The 22562-nt window shown below is 32.1% G+C and overlaps 2 protein-coding genes across 5 annotated transcripts in view; one reads left to right on the forward strand and one right to left on the reverse strand.

The window, feature by feature from the left end:
* LOC148620976 (protein FRA10AC1 homolog) overlaps positions 1-21415 on the forward strand; it is a 28290-nt gene extending 6875 nt beyond the window's left edge. Inside the window, exons 7-13 of one of the 2 annotated variants that reach the window (XM_088574927.1) lie at positions 6-90; positions 1236-1281; positions 3285-3398; positions 4320-4362; positions 5210-5304; positions 6542-6656; positions 21142-21415. In XM_088574927.1, coding sequence (XP_088431053.1) covers positions 6-90; positions 1236-1281; positions 3285-3398; positions 4320-4362; positions 5210-5304; positions 6542-6656; positions 21142-21238 — 595 coding nt within the window. In that variant the 3' untranslated portion in view covers positions 21239-21415. Of the gene's footprint in view, positions 1-5; positions 91-1235; positions 1282-3284; positions 3399-4319; positions 4363-5209; positions 5305-6541; positions 6657-9740; positions 13603-21141 lie in introns of those variants that run through there. The other variant, XM_088574928.1, reaches the window with a different exon arrangement.
* Positions 16740-22562, reverse strand: part of LOC148620977 (T-complex protein 1 subunit eta-like) — a 33112-nt gene continuing 27289 nt past the window's right edge. For all 3 annotated transcript variants that reach the window (XM_088574925.1, XM_088574924.1, XM_088574926.1), the window contains exons 9-12: positions 21859-22011; positions 20094-20245; positions 17522-17710; positions 16740-17045 (exon numbers count right to left, since the gene is read on the reverse strand). In XM_088574925.1, coding sequence (XP_088431051.1) covers positions 16825-17045; positions 17522-17710; positions 20094-20245; positions 21859-22011 — 715 coding nt within the window. In that variant the 3' untranslated portion in view covers positions 16740-16824. The remainder of the gene's footprint in view (positions 17046-17521; positions 17711-20093; positions 20246-21858; positions 22012-22562) is intronic.

The following is a 22562-nucleotide window of genomic DNA, read 5'->3' on the forward strand; positions in this document are numbered from 1 at the left end:
TTAAGGGAAAAGCAGTTAGCAAAGAAATATTATGACAAATTATTTAAAGAGTATTGTATCACAGATCTCAGCAGGTACAAGGAGAATAAGGTGATGTTATTCTTTTGTTTACTTTTATATAACATGCGATTAGCATGATAATGATTATAGGTTGTTACACAGCAATCTACATAATAGTGTCAGCCTTTTGACTCCCATATCACACCTGAGACAGTTAAGGGCAGGTATCAGGGCAATATGACACCTGAGACAGTTAAGGGCAGGTATCAGGGCAATATGACACCTGAGACAGTTAAGGGCAGGTATCAGGGCAATATGCCATGTAATAGCTTATTCATCACATATTTATGGCTTTAAATAGAAATACATAATAATAAGAATTGAATTAATTAAAATGTAAACAAAACTGGAAAAAACAGTAGATTTTGTCAACTAAATACAAAAATAAGTTCTATATTTGATCACAACAAAATTCATATATGGTCATTTATCAGAGGTGTAAATAATAACATCTCATTTCCAATGAAAGCATCCGGAATAATTGAAAATTTGGGTCCATGACACTTCAAGGCACTTATATCATTATTTATATTTGTTTTCATTTCAATGACTTGTACTAATCACTTTTGTAAGTTAAATACATTTTATTGTATTATCACCAACCTCATCCATGACACTCAGTTTCATTCAGCTTAATTATGTGCATGCTTATTCAATAACTGCAACTAAAAAATGGTTTACTTGTATTTTTAACCAAATGTTGCTCAAATTAATGTAAAGAGGAAGATTCACTTACATTAGCTTCTGTGAAAATTTCAACTTACTTTCAGAAATGACAAATTTAAAAAAAATATTTTTTAAGTGAAAACATATTTTAGAAAGGGCATACTTTGTACAACTAAATATTTTGCCAGGAGTTGTTATAATACTATAGGCAAAAGTAGTGTAGATATTTAGGAGTTTGGCACATGCTCTTTGTATTTCCTTAGATAAAAATGTCTAATGAAGTAAGCTGTTTCACCCCCTTCCCCATCTCATTGCAGTGTCACAACATTTGTCTTCTTCATTTAAATGCAATTGAATCCCTTAATGAAGTGATTGCTTCTTAGCCTGTATATTCGAGGAAATAAATATGATTTTGTTATATCATTGTTAGATGCACAGGTTTCAGAAGACATTAAAATGAAATGTTCTTCACAGTTTAACATTTTCAGTTTTTTATATTTTTGTTTTAGATTGCAATGAGATGGAGAATTGAAAAAGAAGTTGTGGATGGAAAAGGTGAAAAATGTGTAATTTTTTAGGATGGACAGTTGAATATAATTTCTTGGTTCTCAACCCCAACAAATATTTGGGTACTACCCAGTCTTTTTTGTTGTACAAAAGAAATACTTTATATACACTAGACAAAGGGAATCTACCCGGTATATGGCATTTGTCTGGTCTGGCTCTAAAATTATAGTTGAATTAGGTGAACTTTTTTCCTTCACATTTTTCTTTGCTCCTGTATTCACACAAAAATTCTAAGAGGAGTTACTGTTCTTTATATCCAGAGATATCTTACTAAAATTTCAGCTTCTGTTAGATGGAACTACTTTGGTCCTTTTATCATTGTTCCAAATATTTTAAGAATTTCTTGTTTCTGCATTTGAAGTTGTTTTTTTTTTTGGGTGTATTGAGAAAAGGCGGAGTAGTTCTTTTTTACCCTCAATTATCTATTTTAATTGTACATCACCACTAAGTAATAATAACATCTTTTTCATAATTTTTTCTGGCTTTAGACAATTTTTAGCACTTTTTTTTACCATATCGAAAGAAACAAATGCAGTTGTACTTCTTTGACCATCATGAAAAGTACCTGAGGATGAAGAAATAAACTTTTAATTGGTTTCATAATGCCAAACACAGACAAAAAATGTGGTTTTTATTTTCTAAGTTTTGTACAGAATCCTTTAGAATACTTTGGAGATACTGATTCTCCTTTAGCCTGCTCTTGATTTAAAATATTTCTCCTCTCTCTATGGTAAAATTTAGATTTATATAAGAAGAATATACATATCTTTACTTATGATCCCCTAAAAAATATTTATGAGCAACATTATTACACTTCAGCTTTTCCTCTTAATGATGAAAATGACAATACTTGACCACAACTGTAATGGAGTACTACCGTAGTACACTTCCATTCGTTTTAACTACAGTTTGCCATTTTTATTGTGAGACTTACAACTGACCAACATTTTATTATCAATATCAATATATACTTCTTTATTTTTTTTACGACATGTGCATAACTGCTCCCCTTTTTACTGTGGGTAGTTAGAAGTAGAATTTGGTGCAGGATAAGTCCATTTCAACAGTTAAAAACACTCTGTGTACATCCAATATATCTGAACATAACATATTTAAAGACCTAAATATCTTTCAAAAGCACAGCACTGAAATCCTTGTATTAAAACAAAATACATATTTTGAATCTGTTCTCACTGAATATTTGTACGCAACCTTGTGGGTTCATTTCTTCTATTCTTGGTCTTGTGATATAATACTAACTGGACAATCTTCATTTCCAGATTTATCCAGTATACCTTATAGATATAATACAAGTATTAATTATATTTTATGTAATTGCCCATTTTACATGTAAATCAGTTTGATGAAAAATAATAAAACTACCGGAAGTAATAAAAATAAAATTTATAAAATTGCCTCAAATACCACTTGGGCCTTCTCTAGAAAAAATAACCTGGACCTTTTTGTACAAATTTTTGCATATTTTCTTTTTTTCTAACTGTGAGAGACATTTTGAAAAAGGCACCAAATGTTAATATTATTTTAGTCACCTTATGTTTATTTATATTAATTAATTGAAATTACCTTTACATATAGAGTATTGTTTTATGAATGGTGTATGATCATATTTCTACTGTTTGAGTAGTTAAACTGTTACCTCTAAGAAACAAATTAATCACCAATTTTTTCAGTGCATCAAATACTTCATTTTCAGATGATCTTTTTAGAGGGACTTTGCTTTTATCGTGTACTTAAACATGTCATCATCATCAATGTTTTTGGGGGATCTGTGAAATTGAAAAAAAAAAAAATCAGAAAAAAAACTTGTGATGGAAGTTCCCATATCAATAAACCAACTGTTCAAACTGATGAAGTTGGTATCATTTTACTTCAATATTTTTTCATGGACCATTTATTATTCTTGGCCAAAGTGTGATTAAAATCTGATGACTAACATAATATACTTATTTGTCTATTGTGTCTTTGTTTAGGACAATTTTCTTGTGGGAATAAGAAATGTAATGAATGTGGAGGCTTAAGGAGCTGGGAAGTTAACTTTGGTTACATGGAACATGGAGAAAAGAAAAATGCATTGGTAAAATTAAGTATGTACTGTTAGATCACATGGCTGGAGTATATTGTATATTTGCATATGCAAAATTTATAGCCAGGTCTTGACATCCAGTCATGTCAAACTTTTTTGGCAGCACAGCATATCATTTAAGATGTAGTTGCTTTAAATAGCCAGTTAGTTGACTTAATTGGGTTAAAGAATAATTGTTTAGCTGAATGAGTTTGTCACTGGCTTGTCACTGAGGAGTCTAAGGGGTCAATCCTTGATGGCAAAGATATGATTTTGTGAGATACATTATGATCTCCAATAACTTTTTGCACCCATTTAAAACAAAAACCATGGTGGTGTTCAGAGAGTTATTGAGTTAGTCATTCATAATATGAAAGCAGAATCAGTTTGTCACTGGACTGTCACCAACGAGTCTAGGATTGGATCCTTGGTGGTTAATGTATAACTTAGCTCCCCCATTACACTTACAGTATTCTATAACAGCAACAGAATAAATGAGTTCAGCACATCTATTGGATGGAGAATAAGCATAGTCCTGTCCTGTTATTATATTTTTCCCTTCTTTTTTTTTTTTTAAATTTTTGTTGTACTGTCAAAGTACTTCAATTTGTGGATATCAATTTTGGTTGATCAGAGAAGAAACACAAGTTTGTGGATTCTTGAATTTGTGGTTTTGAAGATTTCAGTGTACATCAATGGGAATCTACTATTCATTGGGAACCAAATTTCATGGTTTAACCTACACACGAAAACCACAAAAATTGGTACCTTATGAACAATAGTACTTTCACAATAAATAGAAATACATGTACATGTAACATGTTCTTCACAAGCACTAGAGAATCTGTACTGTAAGTTATTGATTGTTTATAAATGAACCTTTCTTAACTTAGATAATCAATCCTACTCTATATTGTATTTAATAACTGTATTGTAATTTCAGGACTTTGCCCAGATTGTTCTTACAAGTTAAATTATCATCATAGGTAAGTCTTATGTCAATTGATTGCTTAACATGCTCACGTATATAGTACGGAAAATATATAGAAATACATGTAGTTATCACAACTTTAGTTTAAGAAAGACCCATTCTAAAATCATAATTGAAGTATTGTAACATTTTGTTATTGCCAGTTTGATAAGCAATTTATATCTGCAATCATAATAACTATAGTAATTTAGAAAAAAAACCTCCATTGCAGATCTAGATATATATCCTTAATGAATTTAATTTGAAGGTCAGATAGGGTTAATCTTAATGAATTTAATTTGAAGGTCAGATAGGGTTAATGACAGTCTTAATATTAGAGACACTTTATGAATGATTTTTTTTTCAGTAAATTTAATTTACCTGAAGTTGATATTCGTGTTTACAGGGCAACCTAAACTCATAAATCAAGAAAAAAGAGGTTATTTGAAAACATTTTTTGGTCAAATTTCTAAAGTGGTTTGTAAAGTTTTCAGAAAGTTGTATTCCTAATACACACCAATACATGTTGGTATACAAAAATCACTGATGATATGTACTAAATACATTTACCCCAATTATTTACAATTAATAAAGACTTTTCACTCTCTACATGATGCATAGTTGAACATGTGTTTTAATAGAATAGTATGAAACATTCCGAGTTTAATTTATGGTCAGTTCTATAGAAGTAATACCTGTATATACCGTAACTACCACATTCAATATTAAGTTGAAGAGAATATATCGTATGGATCAATCAAGCTGAAAGCTGGCTTATACTCTATATGCATAAAATGGAAGCCGTAGGAAAGACACTGAATATTAACAAAGTGTATTTAATGTTTACAACATACTTTTTACAGGAAGAAAGAGGTTATACAAAAGCCTAAAAATAAAGATAAAGCTCAGGAATCTAACAAAAAACAGAGGACAAAAGAGACACAGTACTGCAATCAAGGTCTTTGTAATGTTCTGCCTCTAGATTACATGTATTGCAGCGGGGCAAATAAATCAACGCAGACAGTTAACCCGATATTCTTTATGGTATTCATAAACATATGGTAAAAAGCTACAAAGAGAAAAATTAAACAAATTTTACAATACTGTCCATCTTTGACTTCACTGATTTAAACATACATTGTACATAAACACATGTGTAATTGAGTGCATAAAAATATTTGTAATATCAATAAAAAAGTTTCACTGAGAATGCTTTAGTGTTAAGTTACATCCATGTTTTTTAGTAAAATTAAAGAAAACCAAATCATCAAATTGCTGAGAAATACATGATAAAAATCCTCATTTTGAAAATCTAACATTATAATAAAGAATTGAAATGGGAAATATGTCAAAGAGACAACCACCCGCCAAGGAATGGGAAATTGACAGCCTACACCAAAAATAACTAGTATCCTGTATCTTTAAACATAATAAAAAATAATTATAAAAATTACAAATGACTGTCATTAGAACAAAATATAGTTAAAAAATCCTATACACGAATAATAGGCAACGAAGCCGGGATCGCATACCAAATCGTAGGTACACCTTAAAATTGTACCCACATGTAAAAGTTAATAAATGAAGGTATTATAAGAATTATTGAAACAGGACTTAATAAACACTTGCAGTTATACAAATATATGCTGAGGATTCATAAAATGACTTACACTGTGCTCATTTATGGCTAGGAACAACAAAAATAATTGCTTGACTTTTGCGTGTTTCCGACAGGAAGTGTACAAAAGCGTAAGAGAATGCTAAGAACCTGAAAAATTCCGTATTCGCAGATATGGATACAGCACATGTAATGTATATTAATTTGAGGAACACAGAATTGGGCTAGCATTGCTTTCAAAGTTTTATCAGTTATATTACATGAGTGTGGTAGTTTGTGTATTCATGAAAAAGACTTTTCTCTTCCACATGGTGTCAGGAGATACTGAGAAAATGATAATAATTTCATAATTGGAATGTACAGAAGGAAATCATGCCTTTGATATAAATCATACAAATTTATGTTAATAACTGTACTTTACTCATGAAGAGAACTTGTATTTGAATTAGTATGCTGAAGATAAAAAGAAAAATTCCTTTATTCTCTATTACTCTCATTATAAACATTTGAAAAACACAAAATTTTACCTTTTATTCTTGTAAATTTTGAAATATTTCACTTTGTTACTTCATTGCAGATTCAAATGAGAAAGAAGTTTTGACAAAACCTGAAGAACCATCAGCTTCAAAAACGACAAATGAAGATAAATCGGTTTGGAGTGGTCCAGCTAAATTGCCTGATGAAAAGTCAAGGTAAGCCTGTAGTAAAGAAGTAATGGCATACAATCAGGACTTTGAAGATCATATTATTTAAAAAAAAAAACATGTCATTTGTTTCTTTTATGAAGCCAATCTCAAACATGTTCATGATATAAATTTGATTGTGTAATCAATGTTTGTGATTTGTAGCGTACTTTAGGTAGTACAATACAGTTAGGTCATTTCTGAAAATTTGGTCTCATTTTATTGAAATAAAGCTGTTTTGAGGCAGTCCGCACAGAAATTTCTAGTGTTTTGTCATAAAAAAGTGCATATTTTTGAAATTCTTGGTGTGTGGAGGTTCAAGTCATTTATAAATAATTTAGTGATTATTTTTATGAAATCCTGTAGCCATGGTAACACTGAATTTTAGTACAAGTCAGGGGTGCCTTTCCAAAACTAACAGCCAAATACGATGTTTTATAAAATATCAGGCACTTAGACATAGGATGAAAGCATGCATGGTGTAGGTGGAAAAAAGGTAAAAATAATAAGACCCTTTTCGATTCATTCTCTCACTATTTTAATCCCAAAAGTTCGTGCGAAATAAGGTATTTTGAAAATCAGCCATCTGATGCTGAGGAGACAACCTAATGCGGCAGGGGACTGAAACGTTCCGGATACCATTCTTCATTTAAATTACACCTGTTTACCATAACATATATTACATCTGTCTATTTATAAATGCTTTATCTACATTTAAACAATATATCCACCAAATTTCAACTTTAAATTTTAAGTTTTACAAAATTTGACGGGGGTAACTTTGTGTGCAAAACAGTGTGCCTAAATGTAACTGTATAGTGCACCCTTAGTACCCTATAAATAATTCCAGATGTTTCTTGTATGCTCCAGAATCACTTTTGTAAATTTTTCAACACAATTTAGGGAAAAAAGTATGAATGAAGCACATGTAACAAGGGCTTATTAATAGAGATGGAGATACTTCACATTTATTTAGGTTCTTCCATACAGTATCATTTAATGTTTTTACATCCTGCAAACAAAGTAGAAGGTTTACAAAGGAACTACCTTTACATATGCATGATATTCCAACTAAGAATTTAATTTCGATTACATACAACTGCTAAAATGTAAAGACATGTTTTTACAGTATTGTCATTGTCCCTAAACATTTATTTTCAAAACAATTACTTGCATGAGTATAAAAGAGATAACTTAGGTATATATGTATGGATCTTTACAAAATGGTATCACAAGGTTCCATGCTGCCAAAGTCAGACTAAGATTTATCATGTTGGTGATAACTGCATCCAGGAAGGATCCATCTCTTATCTGTTACTTCTCCTGCACCACTGAATGGAATTCTATGAATTCTGTGCACCTGTTATTTTATATTTTGATTCAGATCAATTTTGGGGTTTCACATACAAAACATATTCTGTCATTTTGAACATGGGGCCATGGGAGTAGTCATCTCTTATCTATTACACCCTCAAACACCACTAAATGACAAAAATGAAACTTTAAAAGAATCGTAATTTAGAATTGAATATCTGCTCTTCCTACTATATATTTTTATCCAAAGTTTTTTGAGGTCTCACATAAAAAACATGGACTTAAAATCATTCCCTGAAGTGGGGCTACCCTCTCTTAATTAGGGCCCCGCCACTAAGTGGCGGGCACCCTATAGTAATCAGTCTGTCCATCCGTGCGTCCGTGCGTGCGTCTGTAACAAAATCAGTTGTCCGCACTTTTTTTCAATATGCTTGCAGATATTGGGCTGATGTTTTGTATGTGGGTCAAGTATGAATAGTTACAAATCAAGTTTAAGTTTCGTTCCGCTCCACCAATATTTTATCAAGAAATAATGATATCATGCTGTCATCATCGTTGTTGTTGTTTTCTGTAGACGCTTCATCTCCGTTCAATGATTTGTATAACATTATAAGTGTAGAGATCTTTATGAAATTATACCACAAGGTGCCATACGACAAAATGAGGCCTGGGATTGAACTTGAACGGTTTAGGAATTAGAGGCCAGAAACAAGTCCTGTCAGCACTGGAGGTTTCTGATTCTTGTGAAAATTGTAGCAAGAACAAAATTTTAAAGATTACATGATGTAAAATACCATTACATGTATAAACTGAATATCAATCCATACTTCTGATCAAACTTCTCACACAAATACAAACTTTGTTCCATTTCATCTTTTTCCTAAATTTTTAAAATTGTCCATAAGTTAATTTGCATTAAAATTCAAAAACTATAGTATAAGGTTATTATACTCAAATAAAACTAATTTCAGCTTAAGAAAATGATTTTCTTGATGAACATTGTCAAGTTTTGGTAATCAATGATTGAATTCCAAAATGTGACACTTTTATCAAATTGAATTTCCCCGCCTTTTTTACTTGGTTAAAATCACTGCTTTTCACTTCCTCTTTATTAATGATGGAGAATTTGATAAGTGTGTTAAATGGAACATGCTTAACACATTTTGTGCTTCTTGACACATTACTATAAGAAATAAATTTCCTAATTGCAAATTTAATACTAAAATATCTTTTCAAGGCCAAAAAGGAGCCCCTCAAATCTTCAGTTGATATGAAGACTAGGTCTCAGTTCTATTTGCAGAATAATAAAATATTATTGAGCTGAATAATTGCAAGAAAGAAATTTTCTGGTTATAAAAGAGGTTTTGGATGATATAAAAGGAATTACATTTGAACTATATTTTGTTGTAGTGTTCAGAAATAGTAGGGAAGTTTCAGTGATAGACTGGTGACTTATAGATATTTTGATCCTGAAAGATCCAAACCCAAAAATGGAAGAGGAACTTTACTTTAAATTTGGATGTAGCAAACTATCATTATACAGTTGTAGTTGTGGACAGTAGTTCATTTGGTCATTGAGGTCCTCCTGCACATGTATATTGAACTGTATTGAAGGATCTAGCCTACCTTTTGACTGTGTTTTTAAGCTGCCTGGTATATTTGTACATTATTATGATACATATACCACAAAATTGCAGAGTTTTCTTAATACATTTTGTGTCACATGAGGCAACATTGATCTCTGATATTCTGCAATTATTTTTTTTTTTTCATTTACAGGGAAGAAGAGTTTGATGATTACTTTGAGGATATGTTTTTATAATTCACATTGCTAATTAAAACTACATTGTTTGAAATGACCCCCTGTAGTGCTGACACCAACTTAGAGATCTTGACTTGGCATGGTGTAGTATAGGAAATTGTCAGTGTTACTTCTATACACAGAGTTGCATTAAGAAACAATATTATCCCTGCTTTTATCTCTCCATCTATCCATTCCTTGGCAGTATCTAGATTTGAAGATTAGCATGAGTTCTTGGATATAAAATACAACACAACATGGCAGGGTATTGTTTCATGTCAGATTACATGCCTTAGCAAATTAAACACAACTGTCGTGGAAATATTGTCAGGGTACCAGTTGTCCTTTAGATTTATCAAATGCTACATGTTTTGTCACCACTGTTCAACAGAGATATATACAGTCCAGCATCAAAATACTTGTTTAATGTGAAAACTGTTACTAAGTTTTTCCTATATTGGTGGAACTTGACAAATCATTAATGTGTATTTACTCACATAATTTCCACTATTTTAATACTGGCTTTTTAAATATAGGACAGGTACAATTTGTGTGTTCATTGACACTATAGCCTTTTAATTCCCATAGCATTAATTTAAAAAAAAAAAAAGTTGATGGTATCATAAATTAAGTAGGTACCAGAGGCAGATTCAGGCGGGGCTTGGCGGGTGTGTGCTCCCCCCTAAAATTTGGGGTAGATTTAGGCGGTTTTAGGTTGAAACTTTAATTTCTCGCAAATTTAACTACGAAAGATATCTATATTGCACCCAATCTAGAAGAATATTTCAAAAATTTAACCTCAAAATTTTTATGCACCCTCCTAATCTAAAATTCTGCAGTACTTTTTATACCAAGTGCATGGTTGAAAAGTATAAGGTACGATAAGGGTCATATTTGGCCACCTATTTTAAGAAAAAAATAATTTTGAAGTAATTGAAGTACTGTTGGCACTGTTTTTTTTTTGTTCTTGTGAAAATTGCAGCATGGATAAAATTCAAATGATTACACAATGTAAAATAAAACTAGAATCATAAATTTACATTTCCAATATCATTTAGAGCTGTTTTTCCTAACATGTATATACTGAATATCAATCAATTACCTATTTCTGAAAACTGTAATGGATAGATAAACTGTATCAAACTTCACACACATTTACAAATTTTGTTCTGTTTCACCTATTTCCCATTTTGTTCAAACTGGTCCAAAATTAATTTGCAATCATATTCCTCACAATCAAAAGTATTTCAACAGAGTATTAACCTACACTGTATTTATACTCTAATGGAACTATAATTTCAGCTAAAGAATAAAATTTCCTTAACATTCTCAAACAGATTAAGACATTTTTTATCAGTCAGAATTTTCCCTTAACATTCTCAAACAGATTAAGACATTTTTTATCAGTTAGAATTTTCCCACCAATTTTACTTGGTTCAAATCACTGCTCTTCACTTCCTGTTTATTAGTCATTAAATATTGATGGATATTTTGACTGAATTGTATTAAATGGAACATGCTTAGCACATTACTGCTAGAACTTCATTTCCTAAATGCTAATTTATTACTAATCATCCAAAAAGGTGTCCCTCAAATCTTCAGTTCATTTGATGGCTAGGTCTTTATTTTATTTGCAGAAATAATGGAATATTATAGAGATAACTGCCACAAACATATTTACAGGTTATAAAAGATGTATTTAATGATATAAAATGCCAATTTCAAAGGTCTCCATCAACGTGACCCATATTTTAACTGATTTGGACACCTATCAAAGTGGCATTAAGAAATCATGAACAACCATTTTTGGACAAGTTGGTAGAGGCACTCAAAAATTGCTAAAATGTTACAAAAAGTGCCCAGTTTTGGCAAATTTGATTAGGAACTGGCAGATTTCCAACTGTTTTTCAATCATTGAAGTCTAAATTACAGAAAAAAAAGTTCATATCAAATTTCAAGTCATGCAAGGGGCAAAATATGGGCCTTACCATACCTTTCCTTTAAAAGGCTGTGAGGTGATCCAACTACTTGTACAGTAGAAACCTTTTAATCACATATTTGTGAAAAAAAAATGTAATTAACAGGAGTCAAAATACCCTATGTCGTCAATGTTCGTGGAATGCACTCTTTTTTTCATGTCAAATTCCTGCTTCAGTGTATAATCGAAAGAAAGAAAATATACTTTTGTGAAAACATTTTTTCAAGAAAACTGAGGGTTTTCACTAATGTATTGTTGTTTTACCCATTAAAGTACTTTATGAAAAAAAAATTCATGCAATTGAGAAGTATTTTCTTACTTTTGGTCTTTTGTAATGCAAACCAAACATTGCCATTGGGACTAATACCCCACAGCCTGTTTAACCATGTACATTATGGGACCAATATTGACAAACAAATCATATTGGACACTTTTTATGGGAGATTAACTAAGCTTTTTAGAACAATTTTGCTGCCATTTCTGAAGTTCACTACTCCAAACCACAATCAGTACTATTTTTGTCGCTGTTGATAACACAACGACAGAATGTGAAAGCAATTTTCCGAAAAAAAAAATCCATTTGGCCATTTAATGCTTCAAAGGGTCAATTAAAATTTTCATGAAGAAACAAATAAGTTCTGTTGTTTCAAATAGATAAATCCACTCATCGAGGCTTAGGAACATTTTGAGCTACTCTAGTTCAATAATATCAAAACTTCAGTGCTAAGGGGGAAACCATTCAATTTTAAAGGGAGGAGCTAGAATAAGATTTTTATCCTGCTTTTTTTATTTTTGAGAAAGTATAGGACCTGCTCCTGCTTTTTTTTTCCTTCCGCACAAAGCACTCTAACTTCATTATTTAATATAACAAAAAGTACCGGTACTAGGACAATAATAAGCCTTTTTATTATTTTTTTTTTTATGGGCTGTCATGCTTTTTTATTTCTTGAAAATTTCAATCCTGCTCTTTCTTTTCAAATTTGATCGAAGCTCCCCAAATGGTAGTTTATAGCAGTAACACTCAAGTTGTGAATGTGAGGTTTTAATGTGTTAAACCCTCAAGTTTGATTGTCTCTCTTTGGAGTTAGAATATAATTAATGCCTAGCCTTCCTATAAAGTTTCATCAAAATATCTTGAATGGCAGAGGGAGTAGCCTTCACAATTTAAATCCTCAAGTTTGGAGTCCTCCGACATTTAACTACATGTATATTCCTTCATGTTCATCTATTTATAATGCCCAGCTGTTGAAACATTTTGTCAAACTTCAACATCATCCATTTTGTAGTTTAAGAGGTGTTGCTTACAAGAAAGGTTGACAGACAGGGTGATTCTTAAAATACCACAAAATAATTAGTGTTGTCCAATTGGTAAGCATTATCAACTGACCATCTGTTACTATTGGTTAGTGGTAACAAATTGCCAATTTCACCTGGAAGAATTACTGTTGTTTTTGATGGACCCCTGGCATAGCAGGACAAGCTCAGGTGCGTAGCTGAGGCCAAATTGAAGTGTAGGCAAAATTATAGCAGGGGGTCCGCGGAGATAGCGTTTAGAGCATCATTTATGCCTCTCCTGGATGTATTTTATCTCCAAAAAAAAAATAAATTGGCAAAATTAAGTGCAGGCAAAAGCTTTTTTGCGTCACGGCAGCTACGAGCCTGAAGCTTATCCTTCTGGAGCACCTGAAGTCACTCCTAGTTTATGGGAGTAATATTGCTACTCTTTTAGTTTTTTGTGTGATCTCTTATTTTTCTTATCTTCAGTGTTAATATCTATTTGTAATTGTGCAACTACAAAGTTTCAAGACTTTGTTTCTTGTTTTCATGTATTTGAATTGTCCAATTACACATGTATTTATTTATGCTTCAGTATTTTTTGCCACAATATATTGCAGCTAGTTGAAATAGACCAATTTCAATACAAATGAGTTGTTTAAATAGCTCTCTAGGTAGAAATCTGCCCTATATTATAGCAATGTGTCCTCCTTATTTTTCACTGAACACCTGTGTGATCTTTTGGACAGGTCTTTTATATTTGAATAGTTGTCAATTATGATGGCCTTAACCTCTCTATTATACCATCCACCAGTGTGATTAGGTAGTTTGTACTCTACATTTAAATGATTTACTTGTTTCTGATTGAATAACATTGTTTTTTAAAATTTAAATGTTGGTATTAATGGGTTAAACAAAGCGTATTTTGAGGTTTTAATTGAAATGTTAAAAGTTCTTTAAAAAAATTTGTTGCACATTCATACTTGAAATTCTAAAAAATATGTAAATGTCAAGCAATACTGTGTGTTGTAAAGGTTTGAGATAGTCCTAGATGTTCACTAATCATTCAATTAATACAAGTCACTGAGGCCACTCCAATCATTGTCAAAACTTGTATTGCTATCGTTCCATTTTGGGGCATCTCAAATATATTTTCACAGGAAACCAAAGAAAATAGACACAATGAGATAAATTTCAAGGGATTTCTTTAGAAAATGCACACTGGTTCAATATTTAGGAAGACGTGGATTTTCTCCACTAAAGGGAAATTGCAAGTTAAAAACCTGGCCATTTTGCAAAATTGTAATAATGAATTTTTAAGTCAAAAATAAATTTAACAATGTTTGTGCATCTTATTCTTTTCAATAGTTTTACAACTAATTGAAATAGACCAGTTCCAATTTCAATACAAATCCAGCTAGGCTAGTGAGTAATTTAAATAGCTCTCTATGTAGAAATCTGCCCTACATTATACCAATGTGTCCTACTTAACTACCACAGAACACCTGTGTGACACTGTCTGAATAGCTGTCATTTATGATGACCTTAACCTTAAAATTTGCCATCCACCATAATAATTGACAGCTATTCAAACTTAAAAGAGACAGTGTCCAAAAGATCACACAGGCCTTAAACTGAGATTCTCTCTAGCTGAAGTAGTTGAAAGAGCTTAAAATTATGGTAACATTCATTAAACTTATGCAAAATGGTCATGTTTTCAGCTTGCAATATAAATGCATGCAACAGTCCTCCTTACACGTAATATTAAACAGTTTAAAAAAAATGTTTAAGAAATGTTGTAAAGTGATTATCATTTTTATTTTATTCTTTGGTTTACAGTGACCATTTATACAAGATGCCATAAAATATAAACTTGAAAATGTACCAGTATCGAAAATTGAACAATTATTTAAATGGCCTCAGTGAGTATTTACTTGACCTGTAGAGGTTAAGCCCATCATAACAGACAGCTATTCAGACTTAAAAGGCAGTGTCCAAAAGATCACACAAAAATTCTGTGGTAGTAAAGTAGGACACATTGGTATAATGTAGGGCAGACTTCTACCTAGAGAGCTATTTAAACTACTTAGTAGCCTACCAAGATTTGTATTGAAATTGGAACTGGTCCTTTTCAAATAGCTGTAAATGTAGAGTACAAGCTACCCTAACACACTGGTGGTTGGTATAATATAGAGGTTAAGGTCTTCATAATTGACAGCTATTTAAACTTTAAAGATCACACAAGTGTTCTAGGGTAGATAAGGACACATTGGTATAATGTATGGAAGATTTATACCTAGAGAGCCATTTAAATTATTCAGTAACCTAAATAGATTTGTATTGAAATTGGAATTGGTCTATTTCAACTAGCTGTAACCTAATTTCCAACAATGGCAATGCCTTTTTGGCAAAGAGACAACACAGTTGTTTTTAAATATCTACCACCTTATATAGGTCTGTGAAAATCTGTACTGGGAAGGGTTTTGACACCTGGCCCATGGATCATATTTAGTTTGCCTTATTGAATAGCATTTTGGGAAAGTTATGACATGCCGAAAGAACAAACCTAAATTGTTTTCCCATTAAAAATTAGTTCTTCAATGACAGATACTTTTGGTTCCTGCCATCTTTCATGAACAAATAATTCTAATCATGAAATTCTTCATGCTTATAGCCGTTTTTGATTGGTCGAGAACGTCGTTGCCAGAAAGTTCATACATGAATGAACTTCGCAAGACGGTTCATACATGCAAGTTTCAACTTGAAACCAATATGGTGGCTGTGTAGTTCGAAAGAGTGAGGCAACAGACATCCTCCCAAGACAGGGTTTTGAGTCCATCTTCGCTCCTTCAAACCCCTGACATAACTCATTCATATTTAGCGGGTATCATCCAGCGCCATCTAGTGCGTTACTTAAATTTAACACGGATCCAAAATCCAATCAAATCACTCATGACAGAAACTCTTCGATATAACTTACAAAGTGGCTACACATAACGTCATTTTTTTTCAGTAAAGACTCTAAACAGAATCTGCAGTTATCATTTTTGTTCATATTGCATCATTTGTGACATCATACAACTTTTAGTTACTATATCTGATCGTCCATTACCTCGTATTATTGTTTACCTTTCCACAGAAATTTTATGTTAAATAGATTTTCATTGGTGCTTCTCACCCGGAGAAGCAACCAATCGGAATTGGCTGGACGATACCTGCTAAATATGAATGAGTGATGTCAGGGGTTTGAGGGAGCGAGGGTGGACTCAAAACCCTGACTTGGGAGGATAGGCAACAAACTGAACAGCATAATATAGCCGTAATAATAGTTTATTACATGCACATTGATTTTACCGGAAGTTTGCTTACAGAGAGTAATTTTCAGCTCAAGGAAAGAAACTTATAACTGAGTCTTGACTGAACCCTTGAAAACACCTTATTGTAATTTTCCTTCTTCCTTATTGTAATTCCTTAAAATTTTTATTCCTGTTGAATTGTTTTTATCTCGTATTTTCAATGCCAACTATCTCTCCACTCCTAAACATTACATGAACGGCCAAAGGTTGAGTTTGGGAGCTCCGAGATCCGTTCATACATGCATGAATGGCCGAAAATACTGTTCAATCCTATGATAAATAAACATTTTGTTTTGTAAAATTTTTATTAGTTTTTATAATGTGATTTTTTTCTATGTTTATGAAAAAATACAAAGCAAATGCAAGAACACAGGATTATTTTTATGACGAAGAGCAAGAATGGTTTGTTACGAGACATAAATATTAATTTAAATTTGAAGTTCTACAACACTATCACATTGGCCGTCCACGACCACGCCCCATTCCACCACCTGGTGGTCCATCTTGTTGTGATTTAGGATTTTTAATTGTCTCATCAACTGAAAGAATTAAGCAGCTAGCTTCCGATGCTGCAGTTAATGCATTTATTTTCACTATAGCAGGTTCCCAGACACAATTCTCGAAGTTGTCAGCAATATCTTCATTAAGTACATCTACACCATACCAAGTACCACCTATAGAAGAAAAAGATTTCTATTTGAGGATTTAACCCATAAACACACATTAAATCAACGCTTTCTTCAGAAATCGTGATCATATTTTGGTTATTCACTCTTCCAATTAATTATCGTATTATTATTACATTGGAAACAATCCACAAAACAATGCTATCTATAAAGTAATGTTGGTTCAATACTTTTTGAGTAACATATTAATCTAAGTGGGTTCATATTACACTAAGTAGGTATCATTCAAAAGATGAAGTGACAAAAATTGTTAAGTTCAGCATGCAAAAAATGTAGGAAAAAGTTATCTTATCAAATTTATTTGTAATATGAGGTGCACATCTTCAAAATGTATTTAAGGAATTGAGTCAAGCAGCTACTAGACCTGCTTTCACAGTTGGTGATTTCATATTGATACATAAAATCCTCTTTTTTATGCATGTTAACTTTGTTTTAACAATTGGGTATATTATAATTTAACCTACCCTGTGCATGCCTCTGTCTTAATTTGTTGAGAATATTGGTAGCATCAAAGCCAGCATTTTCACACAGTTGTCGTGGAATAACTTCCAAAGCTTTTGCCATGGCCCCCATCAGTAATTGTTCTTTACCAGCTATTGTTCTTGATAGATTCCGTAAATGTTTACTCAGTTCCATTTCAATGGCTCCACCACCTGATAAAGATGTTGATTATCATAATAAATCTGACTAGCAAAATGAATGGAAACATGAGTCACTTTTTTACATAACCCCCTATGCTGGTCAAGACATGTTACAATGTAGTTCCAACAACATGTATTTCTTATTTTGGGGAATATTTTACAAAAACCAAAATTTTCCGGTCTTGGGCATAACCATGAAATCCTAAAAAAAATTCCAAAGCATAATAGTCCACTTGAATTTATAAACTGCATTTGCTTTTCTATAGTGCATACAACCTTCGAGAAAATGTTTTCAGAATTTTATCGAAACAAAACCTAATAAATTCCAATTTTAATTTGATTTGTCTGTTTGAAGTTAGGAACAGCTATTATTTGATGTTCATATAAACAATAATAAGCTTCTCAGAGCACAGCATGATACAACCACAGTGGTTAAAATTCAAACAGATGGGGCAAGAGTGAACACAATAATAGTTTTTCTGGGATGTGGTTCCTTTGACCCCTTATAACTGGAAAACCATTTATCAGTTATCTGATTGAAAAATGCAGGCAGGAATTTTCATAAGGAAACCCCCAAAAAAAAAAAATCTGAATTCAGGCCAAAAATTAAAAAACTGAAATTGATACATTTGTTTTACCAGAATCAAATGAGGTACACAATAAAAAAAAAAAGCAATTGGAACTACTCAGACCTTTCCGCTACACTAAAAAATAACCTCAGATGCAGAAAGGAGAATTTCTAGGTAAAAAAAAGTGCTGGAAATGTAGTCAAACGCGACTCAAAGTAGTTCTATTCACCAGGTGGTGCTAGAAAATTTGGTTATATATCACTAGAAATAAAGAACAATAAATCAGTCAAGAATTTTGGCACAAAGCGAGGAGCTAGGAAAAAAGGTAATGGTAAATATTTCAACGAGTAAAACTATAATTTTTGAATCAGATCAGTCAAAATTCCAGACATATTCTTCCGCCTTGTGCCTCCAATGTTTTTCTTTTGTGTAATGAGGAGTTCCGATTGGATAAAAAAGGGTATTATTAAAGATGAAAAAAAAAAAAAAAATTCTACATAGGTTTCATTGAGTTCATATTTACTATAAAAAGGGCGTGCAGTAGGAAAGTTAAAATATTTTGAAAAAAAATTATTAAGATTTATATACTCAGACAATAGCACCAAAAAAAACAAAACAAAAAGAACATAGAACAGGAAAATATATCTGCATAGACATGGGACTTTCATGTCGTAAGTATACCCAAAGTTAGGCTATTTCAAATTAATTTTTTTCAATATTTTGCATATTCTAATATGATGTGCTTCAAACTATTTATACCACAGCTGTGGTAAAAAAAGTAATAAACACATGACCAACATTTCTTGCAACTCATAGGCTGTGTCCAAAAAAAAAATATGAAGAAACTATAGTCGGCGTCACATAAATAACATACTGTTTAAATTTGAATAAAAATATTTTCTACGACTTTATTGACACCTACCGTCGTTTAAATTGTCTTAAATGACTTGCTCATTCGTTTAGCCAAACGGCTTCTCCCTAAACATTGAATCGTTAAATTCCGGTCAGATTTTAATTCTAGGTGGCAATATTTACATTGTAAAAAGTCGGCCATGTTTACAGTGATCGGGTTGCTAGGAGATGTTGTTTACATTTAAATGGTTTGTCCAAAAACCGAAGAACCCAGAATGCACTTCGGCGTTATTTCGGATATCTCGGATCTATTTTACGTGAATAACGTACAATACCAAGAAGTTGATCAAGCAGACGATTGTCACCGGAGTTTGACGGGAACTTACGAACTTCGTTTGTAAACAAATCGTCCCGTAAAAACCAACATGGCGGATATTAGTATGGGATTTTCCCGTAAGGATTTGTTACGCATGATTTAAGCTAATAAGTGACTTGTTTTTGAGAAGCTGTTTGGCTAAACGAATGAGCAAGTCATTTAAGACAATTTAAACGACGGTTGGTGTCAATAAAGTCGTAGAAAATATTTTTATTCAAATTTTAACAGTATGATATTTATGTGACGCCGAGTATAGTCCTATTAGAATTAAAATAAATCTTTGAAACTCCATTTTATCATTGTTTTACTACGGGCTGGCCATTTACGTAGATTTTTAACCCCAAACTATTGCTCATGGTAAAACAATGTGACATATATGACCAGTCCATGGTAAAACAATGATAAAATGGAGTTCTCGTGATTTATTTTTTAGTTACCTAACTGATGAAGGTTAAAACATAATAGCACTTCTTGGAAAATTTATAATATAAATGATTGAATATAAAATGGCAGCAATATGTTGCATACTAATCCAAACCTTGTAAGAATTGTAAAGTATGCGCAACATAGTGGAAGAACAAATTCTTAGTAAGCTTACCTGCTACAACTGCATCATTTTTCATTGTTCTTCTAACAATCATTATGGCATCATGCAAAGACCTTTCTGTTTCTTCAATAAACTGTTCTGCTCCACCACGAAGAATTATGGTACACGTCTTTGCCTGTGGACATCCAGTAAACATATTGTACCTAAAAAAATTATTGATAAGTATTTTGCTTGACACTTTGAATTGAACTCAATTCTATCAAATATAGAAGTTCATAGTAAAAAATGATCAACTAGAATACTGTTGCAGTAAAACAGGGGCCCAACCAAAATGGACAAAAGGTATATTACCCTTACCTTGTTTGTGGGGGTATTTTTAACTTCTCATATATAGGTGATATAATAAATTGAATACATGCTTAGCATGGCTGCTATCAACAGATAAAAAGCTTTGCAGAGTGTGGTGTAATACAGCCGCAGTCAAGAAACCTTTGATAGGACTTATCATAAGGATCATTTCAGTAAATGAAAGACTAAATCTATCATACTTTTTAAGACATTGGCTGAAAACTGTAAAAAAAAAAAAAAAAAAAAAAAACAACCTTCCCCTGACAAAGGCAATAACTCTTATAAGAAAGCATATGACAAATATTATGTCTGAAAACTTTTGTAGTCCTAAAAATAAGTATCATTTCAGCTACTGAAAGAATTTGACTAAACCTAACTGTTTTGGGAGATATACGCGAAAAACTACTGTCTGACCCCTATGTTCTATTTTTAGTAATGGTGGCCATGCTTTTTGACGGATCAAAAATCCCCTCATTAGTTCTATGCATGTTACCTCAAGGAACCTTCAAACCAAGTTTGGTTCAAATTGGTCAAGTAGTGTCAGGAGAAGATTTTTGAACATTAAAAGCAAAAAAATGTCGAAAAAGGGCAATAACTCCAATGTGGCTGAATAGATTAAAATGAAAATTTGACCACAGATAGATCTCATCATGCTGAACACTTTAACCCCCATGTTAAAATTTGGCTAAACCTAATCATTTTGGAGATATATGCGAAAAACTACTGTCTGACCCCTATGTTCTATTTTTAGTATCAGCGACCATGTTTTTCAATGGATGAAAAATGCCTACATCAGTTCTATGCAGGATACCCCAAGGAACATTCATAACAAGTTTGGTTCAAATTAGTCAAGTAATTTCTGAGAAGAAGAGTTTTGAAAATTTGTTTATGATGACGACGGACGCCAAGTGATGCCAATAGCTCACATGGCCAGGTGAGCTAAAAAGGGCAATAACTCCAACATGGCTTAATAGATTAAAATGAAAATTTGACCGCAGACAGATCTTCAGCCAGGTGAGCAATATCAGAAGAAAAAAAAAACAAGCATTCTACTTGAGTTAAAAAAAAAAAAAAAAAAAAAAACGAAAAAAAAAACCAGCTATTTTAATTCCTTTAGGGAATACAGCACAAACTTTAAATTAAACAATGGGTGAGTAAAATCATATAAAAATTTCATAACAATTAATCAACCACAACTAAAGTTATTGCACAAGTGTCTACGGATGACAAAGACAGTGCCGTACCAGTATCAGACCACTAATTTTTTGAGGTCGTATAAAAATTAGAATGGCAAACTAATGCCTGTGGCTGATGCAAGCATTTACTCATCTGGCATTTCCAGTGGATTTTAAGTCAGTAGGTGAACAAATATGAAGTTTAGACAATTATCAAAAACTTTCTATGCACTAATTTAGTATGTTTTTAAAATGATAATAATTATACTTTTGTTTCAAAACTATAAATGTACCTTTCTCCTCCAATTTGGTTTTCTTCAAATCCAGCACAAGTTCCTAACACATCTGGTGAAAGATTCTGGACTGTTGTCTGAATAGAGCCACCACAGGCTTTCATTGTTCTCTTCAGATCTTCTTCTGCTACACGACCGGCACAGAACATATCTCTAAATCACAACAATATTACATAATTCTTGACCCATTTTGAAAAAACTAAACTTCCATCAAATTCATTACTAATCATCTTTTAATTTTTAGTACACAAAATAAAGCATACTACGAATAAGGAAAGTTTTCATATATTTTTATAAGTAGATCAATCTAGGTAGGGTAAGTATAATGGTATAATCCTGATTTATGGGAGGCAATGTAGGCTTCACAAACTTAAGATCTTTGGAATGGGGGCCAGCACTCAACTGTTAATATTAATAAAAAGCACATTATTATTTTATCCAGAACAGCTATATTGACATGCTATGATGGTGTAGACAGATCCTCTGACAATTTGGCACAGATTGAAACTGTGTCTAAACTGTCAAAAAAAGGTATCAAAATCTTTTGAAATGGTGCCATCATTCAACTCTTAAATTGGTAAAAAGCACATATTATTTTATGCAGAACGGCAACATTGACATGCTATGATGGTGTAGGTTTCACAAACTAAGTCAGAAGTCACAAGATTTCTAACAACTCTCAGGAAACCTCATCAGAGAACAGT

Source organism: Perna viridis, chromosome 3 (assembly GCF_037379345.1).
Source record: "Perna viridis isolate PV_CMFRI_1.1 ecotype Kerala chromosome 3, ASM3737934v1, whole genome shotgun sequence".
NCBI classification, from domain to species: domain Eukaryota; kingdom Metazoa; phylum Mollusca; class Bivalvia; order Mytilida; family Mytilidae; genus Perna; species Perna viridis.